The 25832-nt window shown below is 34.2% G+C and overlaps 1 protein-coding gene and 1 non-coding gene across 2 annotated transcripts; one reads left to right on the top strand and one right to left on the bottom strand.

The window, feature by feature from the left end:
- Positions 1–17610: 17610 nt before the first annotated feature.
- LOC110640560 (transcription activator GLK2) lies at positions 17611–20926 on the top strand. Its single transcript, XM_021791911.2, is given in 7 exon segments — positions 17611–18361; positions 18735–18875; positions 19557–19889; positions 20019–20075; positions 20201–20305; positions 20499–20627; positions 20629–20926. Coding segments are annotated over 7 exon segments (1275 nt in total). The 5' UTR covers positions 17611–17911; the 3' UTR covers positions 20689–20926.
- Positions 20927–24846: 3920 nt separating this feature from the next.
- Positions 24847–24953, bottom strand: LOC131177594 (small nucleolar RNA R71). The gene has a single exon (XR_009146998.1). It is a non-coding gene; the product is annotated as a small nucleolar RNA R71 (small nucleolar RNA).
- Between the last annotated feature and the right edge of the window lie 879 nt (positions 24954–25832).

Here is a 25832-nt window from a genome sequence, read left to right as displayed (position 1 = left end):
TATTAGGACTCAGTGGTGCACAACATACTAAAATAACATTTATGCATAATTTAAATCATACTTATTCAAATACATTACTGAAAATGAAAGACATATGCAGAACAGGATTTATAAACTTTTAGTCCAACAATTTCATTTTGGGAATTCTCAAATCAATTTCATAAAAACACACAGTTATATCATGCCATTCGAAACATATTCATCTCAATAGCCAGAGGCTTATGAGAAATCACAAGGCTAGCTAGCTCAAATATATAGGTACCCATTCAATTTCTTTTTCTACTGGTACACACCTCAACACTTCAGTCAAAGAAGGAATCAAAATTCGAAACTATTTCTTCCCACTAGTCATGCTAGTGAGGTATTCAAATATATGGTTATGACACTGTGGTTTTAAAACTATCTTAACAATTTACTAAACATTTATTGCCATTTCAAACATATACAAGTAAACTTTCAACAATTTAAGTCAAAAGCATAATAAACATTTCAATACAATTAATTCACAATTTAATATCATAATTCATTCAAAACAATTTATAAAAGAAAATTTATAAAAATTTCTATGTTGTGCACAAACCTTATGCGAGTCGCCTCTTGGCCTTGACTCGATGCCTTGGGTTCTTTCCCGGTATTCTTTTCAACTGAAACACATAGTTTCACAGTGTTTCAGTATCACAATTTATCATAAGTCCAAAAATAATTTCGAATTTACTTATACCTAGCTTTAATATGCTAAACTTGACGTTCTTTAAAATTTGTGTTTTGGGGTTACTATTCACTGCACTATTCAAGTCAATTTGTTGACTTTCTAAGGCTTAATAGGTATGGAAATTATAATTTCACTCACATACCACATTTTGGTTACCTAATTTATTGGTTTTGGTTGTTTACTCAAATTTTAAGTCTTTTAGGCAAATTTGCAAATTTTCGATTTTGGTGTCCTATGTTGCATTGTTCCATTGGTCATGTTGCTATTAAAATTTGGCTAAGTTTTCTTCATAGAAATTGTTCCTTATCGTCTTAAATTTATTCTCCTTTTTGAATCACTCCAATTGGAGTTTTGTAGCTCAAGCTATAGCCATTTGAATCATGGCTGCCTGATTGGACTTAACCCAGATTTCTGGGCACCAAACTTGTTCTGGCAGTTTTAGGTCACCAACTTTGGGTAGCCAAATGACTTGGTTAAGGGCATAATTTGGGTTTTTCTTCTGCATGAATGTTTTAGGTCTCTATCTCAGCTGTCCACTGGTAAAATTTTAGGTCATTTAGACCTACCTAGCCCAAGTTATGGCCAAATGAACAAACATTGTTTATTTGGTCATTTTTGTACAGGTCAGATTGCCTAATCCAGATTTGGTCAATTTGTTCACTAGGTTTTGGTCACTTTTTGGGCATGATTCCTAAAATAAAATGTGTCATTTTGTGTCTAGTTTCATTCTCAATTTGCCTCACACCGATTGGGCTTGTAAATTTTTAGTTTTGGTCCCTGAAAGGGACCCTGGTCCTGTTGCCTGCAGAATGACCATTTTTAATATGAATTTAAACTCACTTCTAACACTTCTAACACATCTCAATTGGTCACAAATGACCATTTTTCAACTCAAACAAGGTCAAACACACCATTTGACCAATTCTCACATTTTTGCCTCCCAAAACCTAGGTGCCCAAAACCCTAACTCACTAATTTTATTGCATTTAACCAATTCAATACATATACACATGGTTCTTCAACTCAATCAAGCTCACATATACTTTTAAGTCCATCAAATTCATGCAAATTAAATCTCTCCTATTGCTGGCCGGATTTTCCATTTATCCCCCAACAATTGTTTTTGTTTATATTTTCTCATATTGCTAAGTGTATGTAACCACAAACACATAAATTAAACTAAAAATTTTTAATTTAAACACTAACCTCAACTTTGATGTTCCCTTCTTCAATTTCCTCTTTTTTCTTCATTCTTTCTTTGCTAAATCTCCTTCTCAAGTGAGGGTAGTAAGGTTTTATGAAATAATTGTGGTAGAAATTAAGGTTAAGTGAGGGAACAAAAACTTGAAGCAAGCTTTAATGGTGGACAAACATGGAGATGAGAGGGAGAGAGTGAGGGGCAGCAAGTTGGTTTAGGATGACAACTTTTGTTTTGTTTTTTTCTTTTTTCTTCTTTTATCAAATTTATCCTCTTGAAAGACCACAAAAATTATCCAAAAATTAATTTTTAATTATTATGTTTATTGCATCATGCATGATGTCATGCATGATGTCATCACCTTTTTCACTTTTTCTTTCTTTTTTTTCTATTTATTTTTCAATTAGTTCTTTAATTTAATTCTCGATTCTGAAATTTTTTTTTTATTTGATTTTATTTGACAGTTAGGTCAGGAGTTAGCTCTCGGGGTCAATTGATCAAATTGCCCCTCGCCGGTTCGACCCTGTTTGCAAATAATTCAATATATCTTCCGGCTCCCTGACCTAATTATTTGACTGGCTTAACAATTCTTTTTCGCAATTTTCTCTTTTCCACTGTGTTCGCAATAGTCCTAAGGACTGCAGCGTCACATTTTACGGTTCGAAATTTGAGTTTAAATTGACCTCGCAATCCTTCCTGAGAAGGTCACTAATAGCTGTGACTCTCGGCTCATTTAACTTCTTATGTTATGTTTTTCTTATTTATACTTAACTATTTAACAGTTACTAATTATTTGTGTTTATGGCTTATCTAGTGGTCTTAAGTGTGATTCAAATCTCCCTAATTGTCCGGATCAATACTGGTCACCGAAATAGTGAAATATATCAGGCTATACAAATAGGGGTGTTACATCTTCGATAAGATCTTGGAGGAGAATATTTGAGCACTGAATTTGATGAATACTTGAGAGAGCATGGCATTGTTTCCCACCTGACTCCTCCAGAAACACCACAGCTGAATGGTGTATTTGAAAGGAGAAGTCGTATCCTATTGGATATGGTACGTAGTATGATGAGCTATACTGATATGCCAATCTCCTTTTGGGGATTTGCATTAGAATCAGCTTTGTATATTCTGAATAGGATTCCATCAAAATCAGTTTCTTCCACACCTTATGAGATATGGCATGGAAGAAAACCAAGTCTTAAGCATGTTAAGATTTGGAGTTGTCCAGCTTATATCAAAAAGCTGAACACTGATAAATTGGAAACCAAATCAGAAAATGGTCGTTTTGTTGGATATCCAAAAGATAGTTTTGGATATTATTTTTATTTGCCTACTTCAAGAAGAAAATTAGTTCTGATGGAAAGGTAGAGACCTATAAGGCAAGGCTAGTAGCGAAAGGGTTTCGCCAAAGGCAAGGAATTGACTATGAGGAGACTTTCTCGCTTGTTGCCATGCTTAAATCAATTAGGATTCTATTAGCGATAGCTGCATACTATGATTATGAGATTTGGCAGATGGATGTTAAAACAGCTTTTCTGAATGGATACATTGAAGAAAACATTTTCAAGGAACAACTTAGGGGTTTTGAATCCTAAGATGGTTCCAAGGTATGCAAGCTAAAACGATCCATTTATGGGTTGAAACAAGCTTTGAGGAGTTGGAACATACGTTTTGATGAAGCCATTAAATCATTTGGTTTTATCAAAAATGAGGATGAGCCATGTATATATAAGAAGGTTAGTGACAGTGCTATCACTTTCCTTGTCTTATATGTGGATGACATACTGTTGATGAGTAATGACACAGGTATGTTGACAACTGTTAAGGTATGATTGTCAAATACATTCTCCATGAAAGACTTAGGGGAGGCAACCTATATCTTGGAATTTGCATCTATAGAGATAGAGCAAAAAGAATAATTGGTTTATCCCAAAGTCTATACTTGGAAAAGGTGTTAAAGAGGTTTAACATGCTTGATTCCAAGAGAGGATTGTTACCAGTGAGACATGGTATCCACCTTTCTAAAGAGATGTCTCCAAAGACATCTGAAGAAAGAGATAAGATGGTCAGGATTCCATATGCTTCGGCTATTGGAAGTTTGATGTATGCATTGTTGTGTACTAGGCTAGATATCGCATATGCTGTTAGTTTGACTAACCGGCATTAATCCAATCCAGGTTTGGAACACTAGATAGCTGTCAAGAATATCCTTAAGTACTTGAGAAGAACTAAGGATTTATTCTTGATCTATAGAGGTGGGGACTTGCAATTGGATGGTTATACTGATTTTGATTTCCAATCAGATATCGATGATAGAAAGTCTACCTCTGGATATGTGTTCATTTGTAATGGGGGTGCAGTCAATTGGAAGAGTTCCAAACAGAGTACGACTGCAAATTCCACTACAGAGGCTGAGTATATTGCTGCATCAGATGCTACAAAGGAAGCTGTTTGGATAAAGAAGTTCGTGACAGAACTTGTAGTAGTTCCTTCCATTGAGTCAGCAGTTCCACTTCACTGTGACAACAATGGAGCAGTCATACAGGCTAAGGAACCTAGGTCTCACCAGAAATCGAAATACATAGAAAGGCGCTACCACATTATCAGAGAAATAGTTGGGCGAGGCGATGTAGCCATGCAGAAAATAGCATCAGCTGAATATCCAGCTGATTCATTCACAAAGCCTATGTCACAGACTCAGCTAGACTGACATCTTGAGAAGATGGGTCTAAGATATTATAATGAATGGCTCTAGTGCTAGTGGGAGATTGTTAGTAGTATATTCTAGAGCATATCATTTAGTATGTATCTTGTACAAGTTTTTATTAATAAAAGGCATTTCCACTTTTTCATTTACATAATATATTTATGTGTAATAGAAAAGGTCCATTGATATTTTGTTAGAAATATTATTCTTAAGTTGTTAAGAATATGAGTGACAATATTTCTAGCACAAAATATCATAAATAGGTTCACAATCAAGGATACTTCACAATAAGGACATGACTTATCCAGAAAGATTGTATTCATGTTTGTTCCCAAGTTATTTATATGAGATATAAATAAGATGGAATGATGAGCCTCATGCCATATAACAAACATGATAGGTACTTATACATGATAAGTAAATCGAAAAAGTGACACTTATGACAAGCACATGGAGTTTACTCTTGTCAATGTATTGTCATAAATCATATTAGTGCATATAATCTTTAGACCTGAGATAGCACAGTTATCTTGTATATAGGTGGTTTGAGTTTGATACTGCTTTCATACTTATACTGTGTATGGGTATATGGGCATGTGTTAGCTCCTACTAGTTATATATGGAGGTAAGTGTTGATCAAGATGGAATCTGTTCCTCTTAGTAAATAGGGATAAAATCCTATGTTCATTTAATTGTACTTGATGTTTCAAGTTCCTGGCCAGGACAGATAGATTTAATCAGAAAAGAGTTTCTGATGAGAAAATCTTTTAATCAAGAACTGGAATTAAAAGAGAACATAATATTCATAGCAAATGGGGTTTGACATAAACCATGACTCCAGCTTGAGTTGGGATTTTGTAACAGAGAGATTCTAGTGCATGGTAACATATGATTATAGGTTCATTTAAGGTAAGCCTTATTACTGATTGGGTGACCATGGCATGCTATGCTAGGTATTAACCATGGTCTATGAGGTGCATAAAATGATTTAGAGAAATCATTTATGGTAAGAAAGAGTTCAGATGATATTAAGAGTTGATATCATATCTCATTGCCAATTAGTGATGAGCCTAGTAAGTCACACACACACACAAGTAATCACCTGATTAAATATGATTTAATTAATTAATTAAAGAGTTTAATTGATTAATTAAATAGGTTTGGTTTGCAATTAGATTGCAAAGTTCCTAGCATGACTTGAAACTAAATCTAGGTTATTGGATGTATAGTATAAGTTAAATTTATATTTAAAGTGTTTAAATATGAATTTAATTAATGAGAAATTAATTAATAGAGATTAATTAATTAATTTATATTTGATATAAATTGATTAGAAGAAGAGAAATAATTATTTTGGGTTAAGAACTCAAAATTAAGACACAGGGGCATTTTAGTCATTTCACAGGGTGACATGTGGCACCATGAGATGGTGACACATGGCACTACACATAAGCTTGCCAAATGTCTTTTAATCATGTAAGATGATTAAAATTAAGATTAAATATAGGTTTGACACTTGGCACAATGTGATTGGGTCAATTAAACCTAGAACCAATCAGAGGGTGACATGTGGCAAGGGCTTTATGTGTTAACCTAGCTATATAAGTGCTGTTATGAAAAGAAAACAATACAACCAGCAGCTGATATCTTTAGTGCCCCCACTCAAGAAGCTCTCCCTCCTCTTCATCTTCTTCTCTCATCTATTCCAAGAGATTAGTAAACAATCTCTTGAATTAAAAATACTAGAAATTGTTTCTAGTGTCCTGTTTACATCTTTAATCTCTTAAAAGGCAAAACTTGATTTTCTAATTAATAAAAAAAGCTTTAGAAGCTGTTCTAGGGCTGCCATAGGTGAACTTGGTGTGAACAAGCTAGAGGGACAACATCTTGTGTCCTAAAGACGCATCCCAAAGGCACAAATATGCTGCAGTACATCAAGAGGTTAGTATATTTATTCTTGATCTAATCTAGAGTTCTAAAATTAATCTGATTAATTTTAAAATCTTAAATGGTAAATACATATCCAAAAACATATTAAAAGTTTTTTAATATGTTGTTTATCATTGAAATCAAATGGATAAAAATAAATCTTGCATGATGCATGTGACCTTAAGTGAAAATTTTTTGAATTAAATGGTATAAACTTGTGTTTTTCATGCTTCCGCTCCTTCACTATCATGTATATTTGAATGAATTCCTCGCTAGCTTGTTTAGTAGGATGAAGTGGCTTTGAATTCCCTCTTTTGCTGAAGTGTTGAGTTGTGTGTCAGTTGAGGACAAATAGGATGAGTTCTCATATAATTGCTAGCTAGCTATGTTATTCCTCATTAGCCATTGGCTTTTGGGACGAATTGGACTTTGGATTCATGATTAAGCTGTGTGTGTGATTTATTAATATTCATTGATACATTGTGAAATGGAGTTTAAATTCTTTATGACATTCTCTGTCTTTTGAATTTAACTATGATTTTAAGTATCCACAGTTTATATGATTTATGGTTTATGGTTTAAAATTGCATTTTCTTAATGTTGTGCACCACTGAGACATTGGCTCAGCAATAGCTTTTTCATTGCTATCGCAGGTAGACAAACAGACAGAGTAGCAGAGTAGTCTACTTGTGATACATTTTGGGATTCTGCCGGGTATATTGAGTATATCATCTTTTTTGTAATTTTTATTATAATGTATGTGCACTATATGTATATATTGTACTTGGTCTTGAGCAGTTGTAAACTAAAGTTGTAATATGTTTATTTCTTATCTCAGCTTTTGAACTACTCAGTCATTTTGTAGTCTATCTTTGGAAATATTGAAATTTGATGTTGAATTAAGTTTGAAAAATGTTGAGAAAATTGATTTGTGTTGAGCTATACTGGAGTTTGTGATTGAACTAATATATTGGAAGTGCTTTTTACAGGTTTTTGAAGAATTGTTTTATTCAAAATACAGATGGCACTCTACAAAAATTTTTACAGAAATTACTGATACTTCATATTTGTTATTTGGGTTCACTTCAGTTAAAAAAAAAAAAAAATTAACACTTGTTAAAAGTGCTCACCACTGTAAAAAGAAATAAGAAAATGTTTAAAATCCCTTATAGTGTATTTAATGGGTTATCAGTAGAGGAAGTTTGGTAATTCATTAGGCATACTACGGGATCATATTATGCCTTACGGAGGGGTAGGGTGTGACACACCCTCTTGAGGCCAATTCCATCGTTTTCTAGGGTTTTGAGGCATTTTTCTGTTTTTACTTTGATTTCTTTTTGTATATGACAAGAACTTCTCAATTTGGTGAGTTGATCTTTGATCCAGAAGTAGAGAAAATAGCTAAACAGTTGAGAAAATTGGCTAAGCAGGCTAAGTAGATTCCGAGTACATCTGAAGGAGTCCAATCTCTAAGGGAGTTAAGTTCGGATTCGGATTTGGATTCAAATTCTGAAAATGAAACCATGGCTACTAGAACCTTGAAAGAGTTGGTTGCTTCTGATTTAAATTAACAACCTTTGTGTATTCAATACCCTGCCTTAAATGTTGCTTTTGAGTTGAAATCTGGACTAATCCATTTATTGCCTAAGTTTCATGGTCTTGCAGGTGAGGTCCACATAAGCATTTAAAAGAATTTCATGTTGTGTGTTCCAGTATGAAACCTTAAGGAGTTTCAGAGGATCAAATCAAGCTTTAAGCTTTTCCTTTCTCACTAGAAGGCACAGCTAAGGATTGGTTATATTACCTTCCTTCTGGATCTGTCAACTCATGGAATGGGTTGAAGCAGATATTTCAAGAGAAGTATTTTCCTGTTTCTTGTGCTGCCAACATAAAAAAAGAAATATGTGGCATCCAATAGTACAATGGAAAGAGGTTGTATGAGAATTGGGAACGATTTAAGAAACTGTGTGCAAGCTGTCCCCATCATCAAATAAGTGAGTAGCTTTTGATTCAGTATTTCTATAAGGGAATTCTACCAATGGACCACAGTATGATAGATGCTGTTAGTGGAGGAGCTTTGGTTGATAAGACACCAGAAGAAGCAAGAAGGTTGATTGCTAACATGGCAACAAATTCTCAACAGTTTAGTATGAGAATGGATCACACACCTATGAAGGTTAATGAGGTAAGTACATCTAACCTTGAGAAACAGATTTCTAATTTAACTTCTTTGGTGAGTCAGTTGGCTGTAGGGAATATGCAAACTGTTAAGGTATGTGGGATTTGTTCGGGTTCGGGTCATGCTACTGACATGTGTCCTGCGTTACAAAAGGATGAATCAATGCAACATGCTAATGCAGTAGGACATTATGGACAGCCATAATGCAGGTATGATCCATTTTCTAATACTTATAATCTAGGATGGTGAGATCATCCCAATTTGAGTTATGGGAATCAATAGTTGCAAAACTGATACTAGCAGCAAGGACCACAAGTGAATCAACCACAACCACCTCCATCTCCCTCAAATCAAGGTATGTCACTTGATGAAATTGTTAAGGCTTTGGCTAACAATACACAACAGTTTTAATAGGAGACCAGAAATAGCATTCAAAATATAGATAGGCAAATTGGTCAGTTAGCCTCATTTATGAGAAAGCTAGAAGCTCAAGGTTCTGGAAAGCTTCCATCATAAACAGTCGTGAATCCCAGAGAAAATGCGAGTGCTATAGTGTTGCAAAGTGGGAAAGAAGTTGATAACCAAACTCCATATGAGCCAATGAAAAAGAAGAAGCAAGGAGCAAAAGAATCTAAAGTTCCTGAAGTTGAGGTAAATACTAAACCTAAACTGAATAAGATTAATAATTATGTTCTTTCTCCATTCCCATGCAGGTTGGCTAAGACTAAGAAAGAAGAATAAGAGGAAGAAATTTTGGAGACTTTCAGAAAGGTAGAGGTTAATATACCTTTACTTGATGCATCAAACAAGTTCCCAAGTATGCTAAATTCCTTAAGAAACTATGCACTACAAAGCGCAAGTTGAGGAATCATGAGAAGATCAGTGTGGGGAAAAACGTGTCGGCATTAATTTAGCAAAAATTACCCCTAAGTGTAAGGATCCAGGTTCGTTTTCTATTCCTTGTAGAATAGGTGATTCTAAATTTGAACGTGCAATGGCAGATTTAGGAGCATCTATTAATGTTATGTCAAATTCAGTTTTTCAAACTTTAAATTTGGGTCCTTCGAAAGAAACCAGTGTTATTATTCAGTTAGTTGATCGTTCTAATGCTTACCCATTGGGAGTAGTTGAGGATGTGTTGGTGCAGGTTGGAGAATTGATTTTTCCTGCAGATTTTTACATTCTGGATATGGAGGATAGTGTTCCCACATCAAAGTCAGCTTTAATTTTGTTTGGAAGACCTTTTCTAAAAACTGTCAAGACAAAAAATGATGTGGATGATGGTACCTTAACTATGGAGTTTGATGGAGAGACTGTCAAATTTAATATCTTTGATGCCATGAAGTATCCTACTGATGACCATTCTGTTTTTTCTATTGATGTTGTTGATACATTTGTGCAGGATGTTTTTGAGTTAAGCATGGAGGATGAGTTAGAAGTGGTGATTAGTCAAGGAATTCAAGAAATCAGTACCAATCAGCCATTAAGTGTAGAGGTTCAAGAGGCAGTAATGGCATTGCAGTCATTACCTCCTATTTCAAAAAAGTATGGAGTATCAAAGATTGACTTACTTGTATCTCATATAAAATTGTTACCTTCTGTTGTGCAAGCGCCAGTTCTTGAACTTAAATCTTTACCTGAGCATTTGAAGTATGTTTACTTGGGAGACAATGAGACACTTCCAGTTATCATCTCAAGTAATTTAACAAAGATTCAAGAAGAAAGATTGACTAGGGTTCTGAGAGTACACAAGGAAGTAATTGGATGGACAATAGCTGACATCAAAGGTATAATTCCATCAGTGCATGCACAGGATTTTACTAGAGGATGAGGCAAAACCAAGTAAAGAAGCTCAAAGGAGGTATTGAGGTGGATAAGTCTAAAATTGATTTAATTGTGAACTTACCCTATCCCATAACTGTGAGGGAAGTACACTCTTTTCTTGGTCATGCAGGTTTCTATCGCAGGTTCATTAAGGATTTCTCTAAGATAGCATTGCCTTTGTCTAGACTCTTGCAAAAAGATATTTCTTTTGAGTTGAGTGAAGAGTGCAAGGAGGCTTTTGACAAATTAAAATCTGCATTGACATCACCCCCTATTATCCAGGCTCCTGATTGTACTATACCATTTGAAATTATGTGTGACGAGAGTAATTATGCAGCGGGAGCAGTTTTAGGGTAGCGTGTTGGGAAGCTCTTTCATGTGATTTATCATGCATCCAGAACACTCAATTCAGCTCAATGCAATTATTCTACTATTGAAAAAGAGTTTTTGGCTATAGTTTTTGTTTTAGATAAATTTCGATCATATTTGCTTGCTTCTAAAATAGTTATCTTCTCTGATCATACAGCGTTGAAGCATCTCTTGGCAAAGAAGGAAGTAAAACCAAGGTTGATTAGATGGATCCTTCTGCTGCAAGAATTTGATCTTCAAATCAAGAATAAGAAAGGAGCTGAGAACCTGGTAATAGATCATTTGAGCAAGTTAGTGATAAAAGAAGAGCCAGTTCCTTTGTAGGAATTTTTTTCCTGATGAGCAGTTATTTAAATTGCAAGGTATGATCCCTTGGTATGCTGATTTGGTGAATTATTTGATTACTAAGGTTGTGCCTTTTGATTTGAGTAGAGCTAAGAAAGAGAAATTGAAAAGTGAGGCTAAGTATTATGTATGAGATGACCCGTATTTGTGAAAATTTTGTTCAGATCAAATTATTAGGAGATGTGTTCCTGATAATGAGATTCAATCTATTATGGCTTTTTGTCATGCCTATGCATGTGGAGGTCATTTTGGACCTAAGAGAACGGGTAGAAAAATAGTAGACTGTGATTTTTACTGGCCCAATATATTTCGTGATTCATATTTGATTTGCAAAAATTGTGAAGAATGTCAAAGAACAGGAAGTTTAACCCATAGGAATGAGATGATTCAGAATCCAATACTTGTTTGTGAGATTTTTGATGTGTGGGGTATTGATTTTATGGGTCCATTTCCTTCTTATTTTGGCTTTGTTTACATATTACTTACTGTTGATTATGTTTCAAAATGGGTGGAAGCCAAAGCCACCAGGACTGATGATTCTAAAGCTATTGTAGGTTTTATCAAGTCAAACATTTTTAGCAGGTTTGGAGTTCCTAGAGCTTTGATCAGTGACCAAGGCACACATTTTTGTAATAGAACTGTTGAGGCATTGTTGAGGAGATATGGTGTTTTCCATAGAATATCTACAGCTTATCATCCTCAAACAAGTGGGCAAGCAGAGGTGTCTAATAGAGAGATCAAGTCTATTTTGGAAAAAACAGTGAAGCCAAATAGAAAAGATTGGAGCCTTAGACTTGATGATGCTTATGGGCTTATAGGACTGCTTATAAGACACCAATAGGTATGTCCCCCTACAGATTGGTATTTGGTAAGTTGTGTCACCTTCCTGTTGAGTTAGAACATAAGGCTTATTGGGCTGTTAGACATTATAATTTGGATTTGGATACTGTTGGTGTGGAAAGAAAATTACAATTGTAGGAATTAGAGGAAATTCGACTTGAGGCTTATGAGAATTCTAAGATCTATAAAGAAAAGACCAAGGCATTCCATGACAAGAAGCAGTTTGTGGTTGGATAAAAAGTTTTATTGTATAATTTCATATTGAAGCTGATGCCTGGTAAGTTGCATTCTCGTTGAATTGGACCCTTTGTTGTTACTAATGTGCTTCCTTATGGTGCAGTTGAAATTCAAAGTTTAGGAACTAATAAGGTGTTCAAGGTCAACGGTCATAGACTCAAGCCATTTTATGAGGGGTTTCAGGAGCATACAGTGGAGGAGCTCAAATTGAGTAACCTAATTTATGTGGATTAAGGAGCTTTGCCATGTCGAGCTAACGACGATAAATAAAAGCACTTATTGGGAGGCAACCCATGGGTGGCTTGTTAGCCACAATCAAATTTGTTTTCTTTCCCTTATCTTATTTTATTTTCTAGAATTCTTTTTTTTTTTTTCCTTTTCTTTTGCATTTGGGCTTTACATTGGGGACAATGTAAGTTTTAAGTGTGGGGGAGGAGAAATTTATTGCTGCAATTTTTAAAAATAAATAAATAAATTTGTTCTTATAAGCTTGATTCATGATTCTATATTAACTCCATGAGAGAAGTGCTTTGTCCTTGAAATAACTTTTCCACTTTAGGTTGAATTTTTGAGATTTTAGGCAAGGTAATAGTAACTTTAATGATGGATTTTCCCTCTTCTCCATACCATAGATCAATTTTGTTTCCTGCATAAATCATTTAGGCTTGATTTAATGGTGAAATGATTAGTTATGTGTGCTTTAAACTAGTGTCATGCATATTTCAGAACTTTGTTTAATCTATCAGGGCACTTTATAATATGTAAATGCGTAAATTGGGGGAAATAAAAGATTGAACTTGAAAATTGTTCCGCTATTTTAGTTAAGCAAACTAACCAGGGGTCTTCATGAACCCCATGTCGATTCTCAGGCCAAAAGCTAGCTAGGATATGAGCAAGGTACTTTTTTGAAGGTGACGGTTAAAATAAAGAAAAAAAAAGTACTGTGACGAGAGAGAAGTACCAATTTCAAATAAAAAAAAAAGCCCATTTCTATCTCCCCTAAGATTTGCAAAGAGCTATAATTGTTGTGCCTTGATAAATGAACCTTGTGTTTTCATATGTATTGATTTAAAATTTTATGGAACTTTAATAGTGTGAGCTTAATTGATTTCAAGCCTTTTGTTTTGTGTTGGAGAATTGTTGATATAGTGGTATGGTGTTGATGGAATTTGTTGTGATAGTTATTACCTTACTTGCCTCTTCTTTCAAACTTCTAATCTTTTGTTAGAGAATGTTGTGATAAGGGTGAAGTTAAGAAACTTCTAAGTGGAGTTGATTGAGAATTTAAGTCATGCTTGAGGACAAGCATGTAATAAGTGTGGGGGAATTTGATAAGTGCATAATTTATTAATTTTACTTCCATTACATTTAGTGTTTCTAGGGTATCTTTATGCCTAATTCAATTGATTAAAGTATAACTATCTATTAGGCATATGTTTAGAGAGTTGTTGAAATAATTATGTTAAATGGATAAATTTTCAGCATTTGCATTAATTTGACTCTTGCTGCATTTTTCAGGGTTTTGGTAAGTCCCAGAACATAGAAGTGTGGAAGGAAGCTTGGAAAGGTCAAAGGATTGCGAAGCATTGTTGATACAAAATACACGGATCGTGTAAGCCCAACCATGGACCCATGTAACATTCTGCCAGAAGAAATCCAGAGAATTGAGGAAGAAACAAAGTACACGGGCCGTGTAACTTGACCCGTGTAAATCCTGGAGACCCGTGTAACTTTCTGTGCCAATACAAGACATACCCACTTAGCTCCAGTAAGTTACATGGCCCTGGGCCGTGTAGTGATACACGGGCCGTGTATCCATTGACAATCAGTTTCCTGATTTTGCTCCAGTTGCAGTTTTTTATAGAGACTCTAAAAACCTAACCCTATGCCATATTTTTTTATAAATAGAAGAGGCAGCAGCCGACACAAGAATATATTAAGCAGCCTCTCGAAGAGAGAATAAGACTTTCGTTCTCCATTCACATTCTAGATTTCTTCAATTTTCTTCTTTAATTTTCTGTAAGCCATGAATATGAGTGGCTAAGTTTTTAATTCAGTTCAAGGGATTCAAGTTCTTTTGCTTGATTTGTGAGATCAGGTTCTTAATTTAATTTATGTCTTTTGAATATCTATTGTTTTCTGATTTCATTGTCTTTGATCTATTGAATGATTTGCTAAAAAGGCCTATTAGTTAATTGTTTGATGTGATCAATTACTAGTTTATCTTCATATTCCGTAATTGTTGTGTAAGATTGAACATGAGTAGCAACTAGGTTTTATTGATTATGATCCCAGTTTTCGATAATAACAGGAAATAATTGGGTGAATTAAATGATTTATGCTTCATAAATTATTGTTCAGCTTAACTACTTCCTCTTCTTAAAGCAGTTATTAATTTGATGAGGATTACTTAATGTCAATTCAGTTAATAATTAGAGTCAACAAGAGTGCTGGGCTCGAATTGATAAGTATAGGGAAGTTAGGGATTTTACCTCGCTGTTTGGTAAATCTACGCTAAGTATTCAATAAGAGATAATTGTATTTATTTTGTCTATGATCAAATCAATGCATTAGAATGCGAATTACATTGGACTGAAGTTTGTTTAATTTGAGAGTTTCATATTTAATTTTAGTTCTTAATTTCTGATTTTTTATTTCTTTTTTGGATTGCGAATTACCTCCCCCAACCTTTGTTTCTTTTTCCATTACACAAGCGCACAAAATTTAATAATTTAGTCTCTAGGGTTCGACTTGGATTTACCACTTACTATAGAAAATATTTCATAATTGGCGATTTCATTAATTTAATTTCTGGTAGATTCGACAGCCATCAGATGCCGACCAGTATCTCTCTCGATGTGCTCATACTTCTCGAGCCCAACTAGTCAACTTGTATAATTTCCCATTGTTCGTTTGATTTGTAGTATGGGCAGATGGACATAGTATCTACTAGCTCAAGAGTATTTTATATTTCCCCAGGGGTACACGTATCGCCAATCTAGAGGTCGAATATTTTTAAGTGTATCATTTAGCTTTAATTATATATTTATATAGAAATATTACAACCAATTAGGGAATAACTTGATTGATTTTCCTCCACCTTTTATGTATAGTAAGAAGTTATTGAGTTCGAGTCCCTCCATTTACTTATTTTAAGATTACTTACCTTTCTAGTAAGAAAAAAAGAGGACTACCTTCCATTGTATAGCTTATCAATTATTATCTAATACATTTTGCCATAATAAGACCCCATGTGAGAAAGGTGGTATTCATGTGGCATCAAGAGATAAGTTTAACAATATCTCATTTTCCACTCTCCCTCCCTATGGAAACCCTACCCATTCCTCTCTAACCCAAAAAAAATAATAATAATAAAAATGAAATAATCAATTCGATTCAACTTTTTTTATATTTTGATTTAATTTAATTTGATCTATATTTTTTTTATTTAATTCAATTTCCCATATTTTATACTTTTAATTACTTAATTTTTTATTTCATTTTGATTTGATTAGAATCGAATTAACCAATTATACAAACTCAAATATTAGCAGAACAAAAATAAAAAATAAATAAATAAAGGAATGGGAGTAGCACCTAGCAGGCACAATGTTAATTCATTGAGAAAGGAGTGGCCTTTTCTAATAATCCAATAAGAACTGCAAGCCATTTGAACCACACAATGAAGACTTTTCAAATTCAATAATATATTCTGTCATGTGCTTTGGTCAATTGCTTCATTTACATGATTCCATCTCTTTCTCTTTCCACTCTATGTCACATGTACATCACCTTAATACCATACCAATCCATTTTCATTTCTATTCCCACTCATATTTCCTTTCTCAATTCCCTCTGCCAATTTTTTCTTTAATTTTTTATTTTTTAAATATATAATAATAAAAATTTAAATATTTTTTTTTTATCTAAAGTTAGAATAGATTCATTGAAAAAAGGGGCTTGAAGCTCAATACATTAATTGGCTATACCAACATTATGTGAAGATTTTTAGAATAGGATTTAGAAACCCAAAATAAAGTAGGTCCATGGCCAGAACAAGAAGTCTAACTACCCAAAAAATATCCCAGCCCAAACAAATCGGCTCCTAATTGAGACAATTTGTCCACTCGAAACCTAATTTGGAAGACCAAAGAGCAGTATTGTCGTTGGGAATGAAGCCTCACATCCGGAAGGGAAATGGAGCCAATTGAAGAATGCTAGAGTTGAAGATGGCTGAAATGCCTACAGTAAAACCCCAATAAAAATTATACCAAAGAATTCGAGTGGCAACAACCAATCATTATCTGAATTAGTTGAAACACAAGGCCATGGAAGCCAGAACCTCTGAGACTCTGGAGAAAGAAAAGAAAAGGAATTGATAAAGTGCAAGACTTCTCAACCTCTTATAGCCAGAAAGGGTAGCTGATGGAGGGGGCTAACATTCACACCCTCATGATGCTATCTTCCTTCCAACTTAGCAAATTGAAGCCATCTCTAAAGTCAAGATCTACACCCACACATAAGAAGCACACCCAACACAGAAGAAACACATGTAGATTTAAATAATGCTCTTTTAATTTCGCACAGATCTGGAGGTAAAACCCATCAAAAACTATATACAAACCAACCAATAAAAGGGAAGGGCAAACCCACGCACATCAGGCCGGGGAAGATCCTTCCCCTGCTCAGAGGGATAGGAAAAAGCTGCAACAACTTGGCAGAAGGAGAGCTATGCCTTTAGAATGGAAGAAAACAAAGAGACGTGTAGTATCACTTGAACTTATTTAATATGAATATATATATATATATATATATATATATATATATATATATATATATATATTTCCTTTACAAAGAAATATGCAATTATGAAAAAAATTTATACAAACTTATTTATTATGAATTTAATATATAAATATATTAATTTTATTAATTTTATATGTAAACATTTTTTAAATTTATTATAAATCAAGTTTAAATAATTTTTTATTATTATTATTAATTAAATTATTAATTTAATAAGAATTTATATATGATGCATGTATAATATAGAAGATAGAACATTAAATAAAGTTCACGAGCTGTTTTCAGAATTTGTAACCTACTCTATATATATATATATATATATATATATATATATATATATATATATATATATATATATATATATATATATATTACACGTACATAAACGAAAACAAAAACATGAAAGCGAACAAATCTCAGAGATCTCAACACAAGTTGTGGTTGAGATACAATCTCTCCACACACACACACACACACACACAAAAGCGCACACTACCACTTACACTGCATAAGAAAATCAGTTTAACACTTGAAAAACTCTATTTTTGTGGCCTCACCCCCATCACCCTCCGATTCCCCGGAGGAAAAAAAAAAGGAAAAAAAAAGTTTCATCTTACACTTTCTGTTATACTTCCACTGCATTGCATGCAATATAGAGCTTAATTGCACCATATAGTATATATCTGCATAGTGGATATATCTATATAGTGTGCTTCTCCTTTATTTTTCTTGTTTGTAGTGTTATTTTTGTTTGGATTGATGCAAGCTGTGTCACCCTTGGCAAAAACCACCACCACCAAAGATGAGAGCCAAGAACAGATGGATAATAGTTTTAGTACCGGAGGCAACGGAGACTTCCCTGACTTGCTCGAAAGCATTGATTTCGGCAATCTTTTTGTGGGCATCAATGATGGGGATGTGTTGCTAGATTTGGATATGGACCCTGAAATTCTTGCTGACTTCTCTGTTAGTGGAAGCGGCGAGGAATCAGAGATGAACACATCGGTTTCAAATGGGAAAGTGGAAGATAATACAGAAAAAAATGAGGAAGACAAGGTTTTGGGTTCTGGGTCGAGTCTGAGCACAAGGGGAGAGGAGATTGTGAGCAAGGGAGATGAATCCGTCGTGGTTAATCCAGTTTCTAAAGAAAGTGATAATGGAAGAAAATCAACACAAGCCAAGAATAATCAAGGGAAGAGAAAAGTGAAGGTAATAAGAATTTGGGTTATTATTATTAGGTTTCATGTCAACTACAAAGTAAGATTATTGTTAGGTCGTTAACTGTTTCAACTAACAGACATTATTATTAAGCATATATTATGCAAATCAATCTCTCTCTCTCTCTCTCTCTCTCTGTAGTCTTAACCAATCTTCATGGGGGCCAAATAGTTCACGAGAATATCATGGAATCTTTATTATACTTAAGAGATGACTCTGAATTGGGCCTTTCTCTTTTTCTTTATTTTTGTTTCTTTTTTTGGCATACAGAGACATACATACACAGAGACGATTTAATGATTTCTTGTTTGCAAGGACTTGTTTTTAAGTGTGATGAAGAGATGGTCCCTTGAATTGTGTGTAGGTGGCTTGGACGTCAGAGCTGCATAGGAAGTTCATACAAGCAGTGGAGCAGCTAGGTGTGGAAAAGGCAGTGCCTTCAAGGATTTTAGAGCTTATGGGTATTGATTGTCTCACTCGACATAATATCGCCAGCCATCTCCAGGTACACACTGAGTTCTCCACATGCCTATAGCTCAGACATTCTTCCAATCTCTTAGCACATGCTTCTGGTACTGCTATGTTTTTCTCCGGCCTGCAATTTTTTATCCCCTCTTTCTTTTCCATGAGATAGGCATTTCCTTCTGTTAGAAGAAATCGGTAGCTAAGGACTGAATTGGGGTCGGGTATGATTTTCAAGAAAATGGACAAATATAAAAGATAATAGTTGATTTAAAGCTTGCTTATCGTACATAAAAAAGCCTTTAGATTAGATGTCTTTTTGTTAGAAGACTCCCTTTGGCAACATATCTATGAGTAGAATTGAAAAGATAATAGGTAAATGCTACAATATGATCTCAAAGAATATAATTCTTGATAATCCAATTTTCTAAATATATTTCTTTTATTTCCATTTCCAATCAGATTGTGAATCTTGCAAATACATTGAACACCACCTAAACCAGAAATTAAATTTGCATTAAATTTTACTTAAATAATTTTGAAAATTTTTAAAGGGTAATTAATTGTGAGAGTATGTCCCTTTTTTTTATTATCTTGCATTACTAGATAATTACTTAATTATTGATTTACTAGCATATTAGCTTTATATAGATTCTTTCCAGAAAATTAATGATATGAGACTTTATTTGAAGATGAACAATATTATCTTGTTGAATGTATACAGAAATATCGATCTCACCGGAAACATTTGCTAGCGCGTGAAGCTGAGGCAGCAACATGGAGCCATAGACGGCAAATGTACAGAGCAGCTGGAGGCGGCGGCGGCAAGGCAGACATGACCCCTCGGCATGCACCCACAATGGGTTTTCCTCCTATAACACCCTTGCACCACCAGCACTTCAGACCCTTGCATGTGTGGGGTCATCCTCCCATGGAACAACCCTTAATGCGCATGTGGCCTAGACATCTAGCCCACTCACCATCACCGCCGCCGCCACCTACATGGCCAACATCACCACCATACCCTTCATATTGGCACCACCACAATCAGCAACGGGTAACCATTTGATCTATCAAAAAAGAATTAGCTAGAAAAAGAAAAAGAAAAAGAAAAAGAAGAAGAAAAACGAAAAACGAAAACAAAGTGGGTGTTTCTAAACTGGCGTATCCTCTGTTGTACGTGTAGGTTCCAAATGGACTAATACCAGGAACGCCTTGCTTTCCACAGTCACTGGCACCAGCGGTAAATAATAATTCCTCACTCTTTGGATTCTTTAATGGCGTTTGTTTCGTGAGTTTTGGATCCTTGTATATCACTGCTATTATGTTGGAATCTCTTTTTATCTAATCAAATGGATATATATGCAGAGAGTAGTCCCTGGCATCCCACCCCATGCCATGAACAAAGTGGACCCTGGCATCGTAGTCCCGACTAGACAATCAGGTCCCCATCCTCTCTTCGACTTTCATCCGGTAAGGAGACTACTCTTTATATATTTATAATTGGTTTCATTGGTACTCAGAACTTGAGACGTCGCTTTGGAGACTAATCCAATATTGGTATCTTGGAGATTGCTCTAATACCATCTAAGCTAAACCTCACATTCTTGAATTTGTTTATTTTCTCTCTAATTTTTGGTTGCATATTATTGTTACAACGTCGAAGGAGAGCATAGATGCTGCTGTTGGAGATGTTTTATCGAAGCCATGGCTGCCACTTCCTCTTGGGTTAAAACCACCGTCTCTAGATAGTGTTTTAGGGGAGCTACAACGGCAAGGAGTGGCCAAGATACCGCCCACTTGTGCTTGAAACCATCAGAGAACATCCTTCCAAAGGCGGTTGTTCATATTGGTGATTTCAAGAACCACTTAAAAATATCTAAATTTGACGACATATCCTGTGCGTTTGCCAAATGTACATGTAATCTGCGAGCTTTTCTTCTTAACCTTCGCCTCTTTCTTCCCTCTTAGCTAAAACTGAGAATTGTTTTCTTGTTCTTGCAGCAAGAATAGGCTTTGTGCATTAGGCTACCTAAGTTTTGTAATAAATTATTATTATTATTATTATTATTATTTTTGTAATGGTTTCACGTATTTATACGAGTCTATATGAGGTTTTACATTTCCCTCATTTTCTCAAAGGATTTATGACATTATGATGTGTGCCATCATACATATGGGTGCTTAAGAAAATTATGCTTAAGAAAAACCTATTCACATTTTATTTATAATAGACTAAAGATATAAATATATGGGTGTCATCATGCATATAATGTATCTTGAATTTATTATGCATCATGTTTAAATAAGAATTTTCCATTATATATGTTATATTCAAATTATGAATATAATCGCTTGACTATATATTTATGTATACAAAACTTCCTAAAATGAAGTCTAGGATCGTAATTACGCAATTTTATTTTCCATTAAAAGCAGTGGTGGTTTTGGAAATTTCTTTTAGGATAAATATAAAAAAATAAATAATATAATATTATAAAAAAGATAAAAAAAAAAGTAATTTTAGCATCTTATAATTAGAACAGATAAAATTAAATATTATCTAAACTATACAAAATTATATTATTATTAATGTTATAAATTACATATCTCTATGATAATTTAAAAAAAAAATTATGTATCCCAATTAAACACATATAAAAAAATGTGATCATTTATCAATGATAACACATACGGTTATATTTTGTCTTGATAAAATTCATTAATGATAATAGATAAAATGGGGTTTTAAAAGTGAATAAGCATTTGAAATATAAAACACACTTTTTTGTCGCAACTAATTTTTAAATCTTAACAAAAAAAGGGTTTAATAATTAAATTTATTGAGTCAATATAAATAAATATATATACAAATAAAAATATTTTTAAAAAAAAATAAAAGAAGTCTATTGACCCTGCTTCTTGAAATACATTTGCCACTCATTAAAAATAGATTAATTGTCTTAATTGGCTTACTTTTAGAAAAAAGATATGAATCCTTGTTGAATTATAGAATTAAAAGTTGTCTCTTTATTGAAGCTTGCACGCCCTGGTCGTGTGGGATGGAGCCCTGACACGCCTTGCATGTGTACAAAGACAGATTGAGGCAAAAGTTGAAATCTGCTTGCCACACGGGGAATCTGAGTAAAATGAAGCTTATACATGGAGTACCAATTTCGCTCTCGGGAATCAAGACTTGCAACTTGTTAAGATTCACATCATTCACCCACATCTTAGACAAAAATTTGACCTCAAATTTTAATGTCTTTGAGAATGAAAATCACCATTGAAAGATCACACTCACTATCTTCTTGGTTGACGTCAATGAATTTGATCTGAACAAAATGAAATTCAGCAATTTCGTATTTTCCTTGGAATCCTTAAATTCATATGGACAAATAAAATTAACAAAATCACTATAAAAAAAAATAGTAGATAAAATTTCAATTGTCATTGGAAACTCCATGGCTTGATATTCTTCTTTTCCTATAACACTATCTTCAAACTCTTCATCATTCACTATAGTGAAAAAATTTCAAGAATTTCAAATTCAAATTCAAAATGATCATTTTGTTCTACAATGTCTTTTGATTGATTGTCTTCAATTTTTTGCAAAAACATTAACCTCCTCACCATATACGCAAAATCATCTTGCTTTAGCTCTTCTTCATTATCATCTCCATAAGATCCACAATATATCTCCTTATCATCATCATTACGCCTTTCAATGTTACTGACCGCCTTCCTCTTTGGACATTCATTTGACCTATTTTCTACCTCATTGCACTTATGATGCATGCATTTTATATCATCATTTAGGTGTAATTTTTGCACATAATTTACCCTTGTTCATAACCATTATTATAGATATTAGTATATATTTAGTCAATTTTACAATTTTCACATTTCTTAGTTTAATTTTTGGAATTTATTTGTTTTGTAGGGTAAATTTGGAGAAATTTGATGTATTTTGATCAGAGTAGCCATTTGGAGGAGATTAAAGTCGAATTGCAAAAATTTTGAAGTTGAGTAAAAAATGGCCGAGAGCGACACAACCTGCAGCACAACCGAATTAGCTTATATCGCAAGTTGTGTCGATCGTCAGATATTCAGGCCGAGAGCTACACAACCCGCGACACAACCCACGACACAACTGACTCGGCTTATGTCATTTTTACTGGAAATGGTTGACGTGGCATTTCCGTTACTCTGGCCTTTTACCTCACTTTCTCTGGAACCTTCCCCCTTTTTACCCATTCTAGGGCAGTCCCCTGACCTATATAAAGTTTCATTTATCATTTTCTTTCCATAGAGAGCAAGGGAGGCATTTTTGGAAGGATAGAAAGAGAGAAAGAGAGGAGCTCGTTCTGCATTTTTCCAGCAGCAGCAAGGATCACGTTTCTGCACTTTTCTGCAGCAGATCCTTCTGCATTTTTTTGGGTTTTTCTACCCCTTAGCTTACATTTCCATTATTTCTTCATTTATACATTTGGGTTTGTCTTAAAACTATGAATAGTGAGTAGTTGTTTGGGATTCTAGAGATGGGTTTGTAAATATTGTTTTGTATTGTGGTTTTGAACTGATTTAGCCATTTAAATGAGGTTTGTTATATTTTGATTTATTGCTTGTGAGCTTGTTGCCTTGCTTGATGAATGGGCCCTCATTAAGTTAAGCTTTAATCCTTAATAGATGGACTGAAAAGTGAATATTAGGGATAGATAATCTTGCAATAAACTTTATTTTCTTGGTGTTAGAGATAAGTTAAGAGGATTAAGGGGAACTTTCCAAAAAAAAATCAATTAGAGCTTTAATTGGGTTTTTGTTAGGTTTGAAATACCGTGAAAACAGGGTTTGATTTAATGAAAACCAACTTTGAAATGCTTGAAAAAGGTTTCAAAAATTTAAGAATTGATTTCCCTCAAAATTGCAATTCTCATGTGTTTGGCTAAATTAGGGATAAACCACATGCAAACAATATTGAAAAAATCCAATCTCTAGAATCACTTTAATTTTTATTGAATTTAGATTTAATTCCTCTCAATTTTATAAATAGCAATTTCAATTTAAATCTTGGTAATCTAGTTTAATTAATTGTTTGATTTAGCTTAAATTCTTCAAATACCAATTTTAATTCCAAATTTCATTTTACATCTTTAATTTTTTTTGTCATTCTAATTAGCTTATACTTTTATTTCCAATTTAAGCACAATTCCTTGTGGGATCGATATCATTTTTTAAAACTATACTACTGTGACCCGTGCACTTGCGGACACACCGTATCAAGTTTTTGGCGCGTTCTTGGGAATTGTTTGTTTTTAAGTTGGATTTTAATTGTTTTAAGCTAATTAGAATTTTTATTTTCTTTTATTTTCACTATTGTTCCTTGTGTTTTTCAGGTACTTTTCTTGTTTATGAGACAATCGAAAAGCACAAGTGATACTGAATTGTTGTTCAATCCTGAAATTGAAAAATTCTGTCGAGCTAACAAAAAGAAATACAAGAGAAGAAAGGAAGCAAAAAAAGAAGAACAACAAAGATTTGAGCAAGAGGAGACAATAGAAAATATGGCGAATCAAAATAGAGCTATTGGTGGAGACAATGGAGGAAATGAGCAAAACGGACAAAATGCAGTTGCTAATCAAAATGATCCTCAGAGAAGATCCATGTTGGATTATGCTTTTCCTAGATGTGCAGATGTGAGAGATAACAGACCTATTATTGAAGCTAATCAATTTGAGTTAAAGACTGGTCTCATTCAAATGGTTCAGAATTCACAATTTGGAGGTAGTCCACTTGAAAATCCTCATTCTCATTTGAAGAAATTTTTGATGATATGTGGCACACAAAGGCAGCTTGGAGTTTCAGATGAAGTTATTCGGCTCACCTTATTTCCATTCTCTCTTCGGGATTCAGCATTGGAGTGGTATGACTCACTTCCACAAGCTATTATAGCTACTTGGGAGCAGCTATCTCAAGCTTTTCTATCTCAATTTTTCCCACCTGGGAAAACTACTCATTTGAGGAATTTGATGGTAGCTTTTAAGCCAAGAGATGATGAAACTTTGTATGAATCTTGGATGAGATTTAAGGAGCTTGAAAGGCAATGTCCTCATCATGAAATACCCAAATGGATGATTGTTCAGAATTTCTACACCAGAGTTACTCCAGCCATAAGAAACACAATTGATTCACAAGCAGGAGGAGATTTCATGAGAATGACAAGTGAAGAATGCTATGATTTATTAGAGAAGATTGCTCATAATACCCATTTGTGGGGAAATCCTAGAGCACTTGAGCCAAAGAAGGTTGGGATTTATGAACTTGACTCAGTTAGCTACATGAATGCAAGATTTGATCAGTTGACTCAGCTTCTTAGTGATTTCTGCACAAAGGCAACAACCTCAACTCCTACAACTATGCAACAAGTTGCCTTCACAGATGGAACTCAAAGTTATGGAGTTGATTACTCTTCTTATGGTGATGATTATTTGCAAGAACAAGCTGCTTATGCAGGAGGTTATCAACAGAAACCTATGGGAAATGCTTACTCTAATGTGAACAACTCAACATGGAGACCACAAGCAACTTTTGCTCAACAAGGCCAAAGCTCAAATTATGCTCATAACTAGCAGTATGTGCAGCAGAATAGGCCTCAATTTCAGCCTCAATTTCAGCCCACAAGGCAGCCACCACTGGGATATCAAGCAAGAGCACAACAATCCCTTCCACCTCATTAACCGAAGCCAACCTTGGAAAGCATGATGGAGAAATTTTTTGCTGAACAAAGCAAGATGAATAGCAAATTGGAGGAAGAAATGCAACATATGAGACAAACCATGGATCAATTACAAGTCCACAACCGCATGTTGGAGACTCAATTGGCTCAACAAGCAAGCTCATCGGGAAGCAAATCCTATGGGAAACTACCTAGCCAACCACAAAACCCTCATGAACAATGTAAGGTTGTGACCTTGAGAAGTGGTAAGAAAGTTGGTCAAGA

The sequence above is a fragment of the Hevea brasiliensis genome, unplaced genomic scaffold (genome assembly GCF_030052815.1).
Source record: "Hevea brasiliensis isolate MT/VB/25A 57/8 unplaced genomic scaffold, ASM3005281v1 Scaf61, whole genome shotgun sequence".
Taxonomy (NCBI): Eukaryota; Viridiplantae; Streptophyta; class Magnoliopsida; order Malpighiales; family Euphorbiaceae; genus Hevea; species Hevea brasiliensis.
Note: the sequence above shows the minus strand (reverse complement) of the source record. Positions and strands in the feature narration are given on the sequence as shown.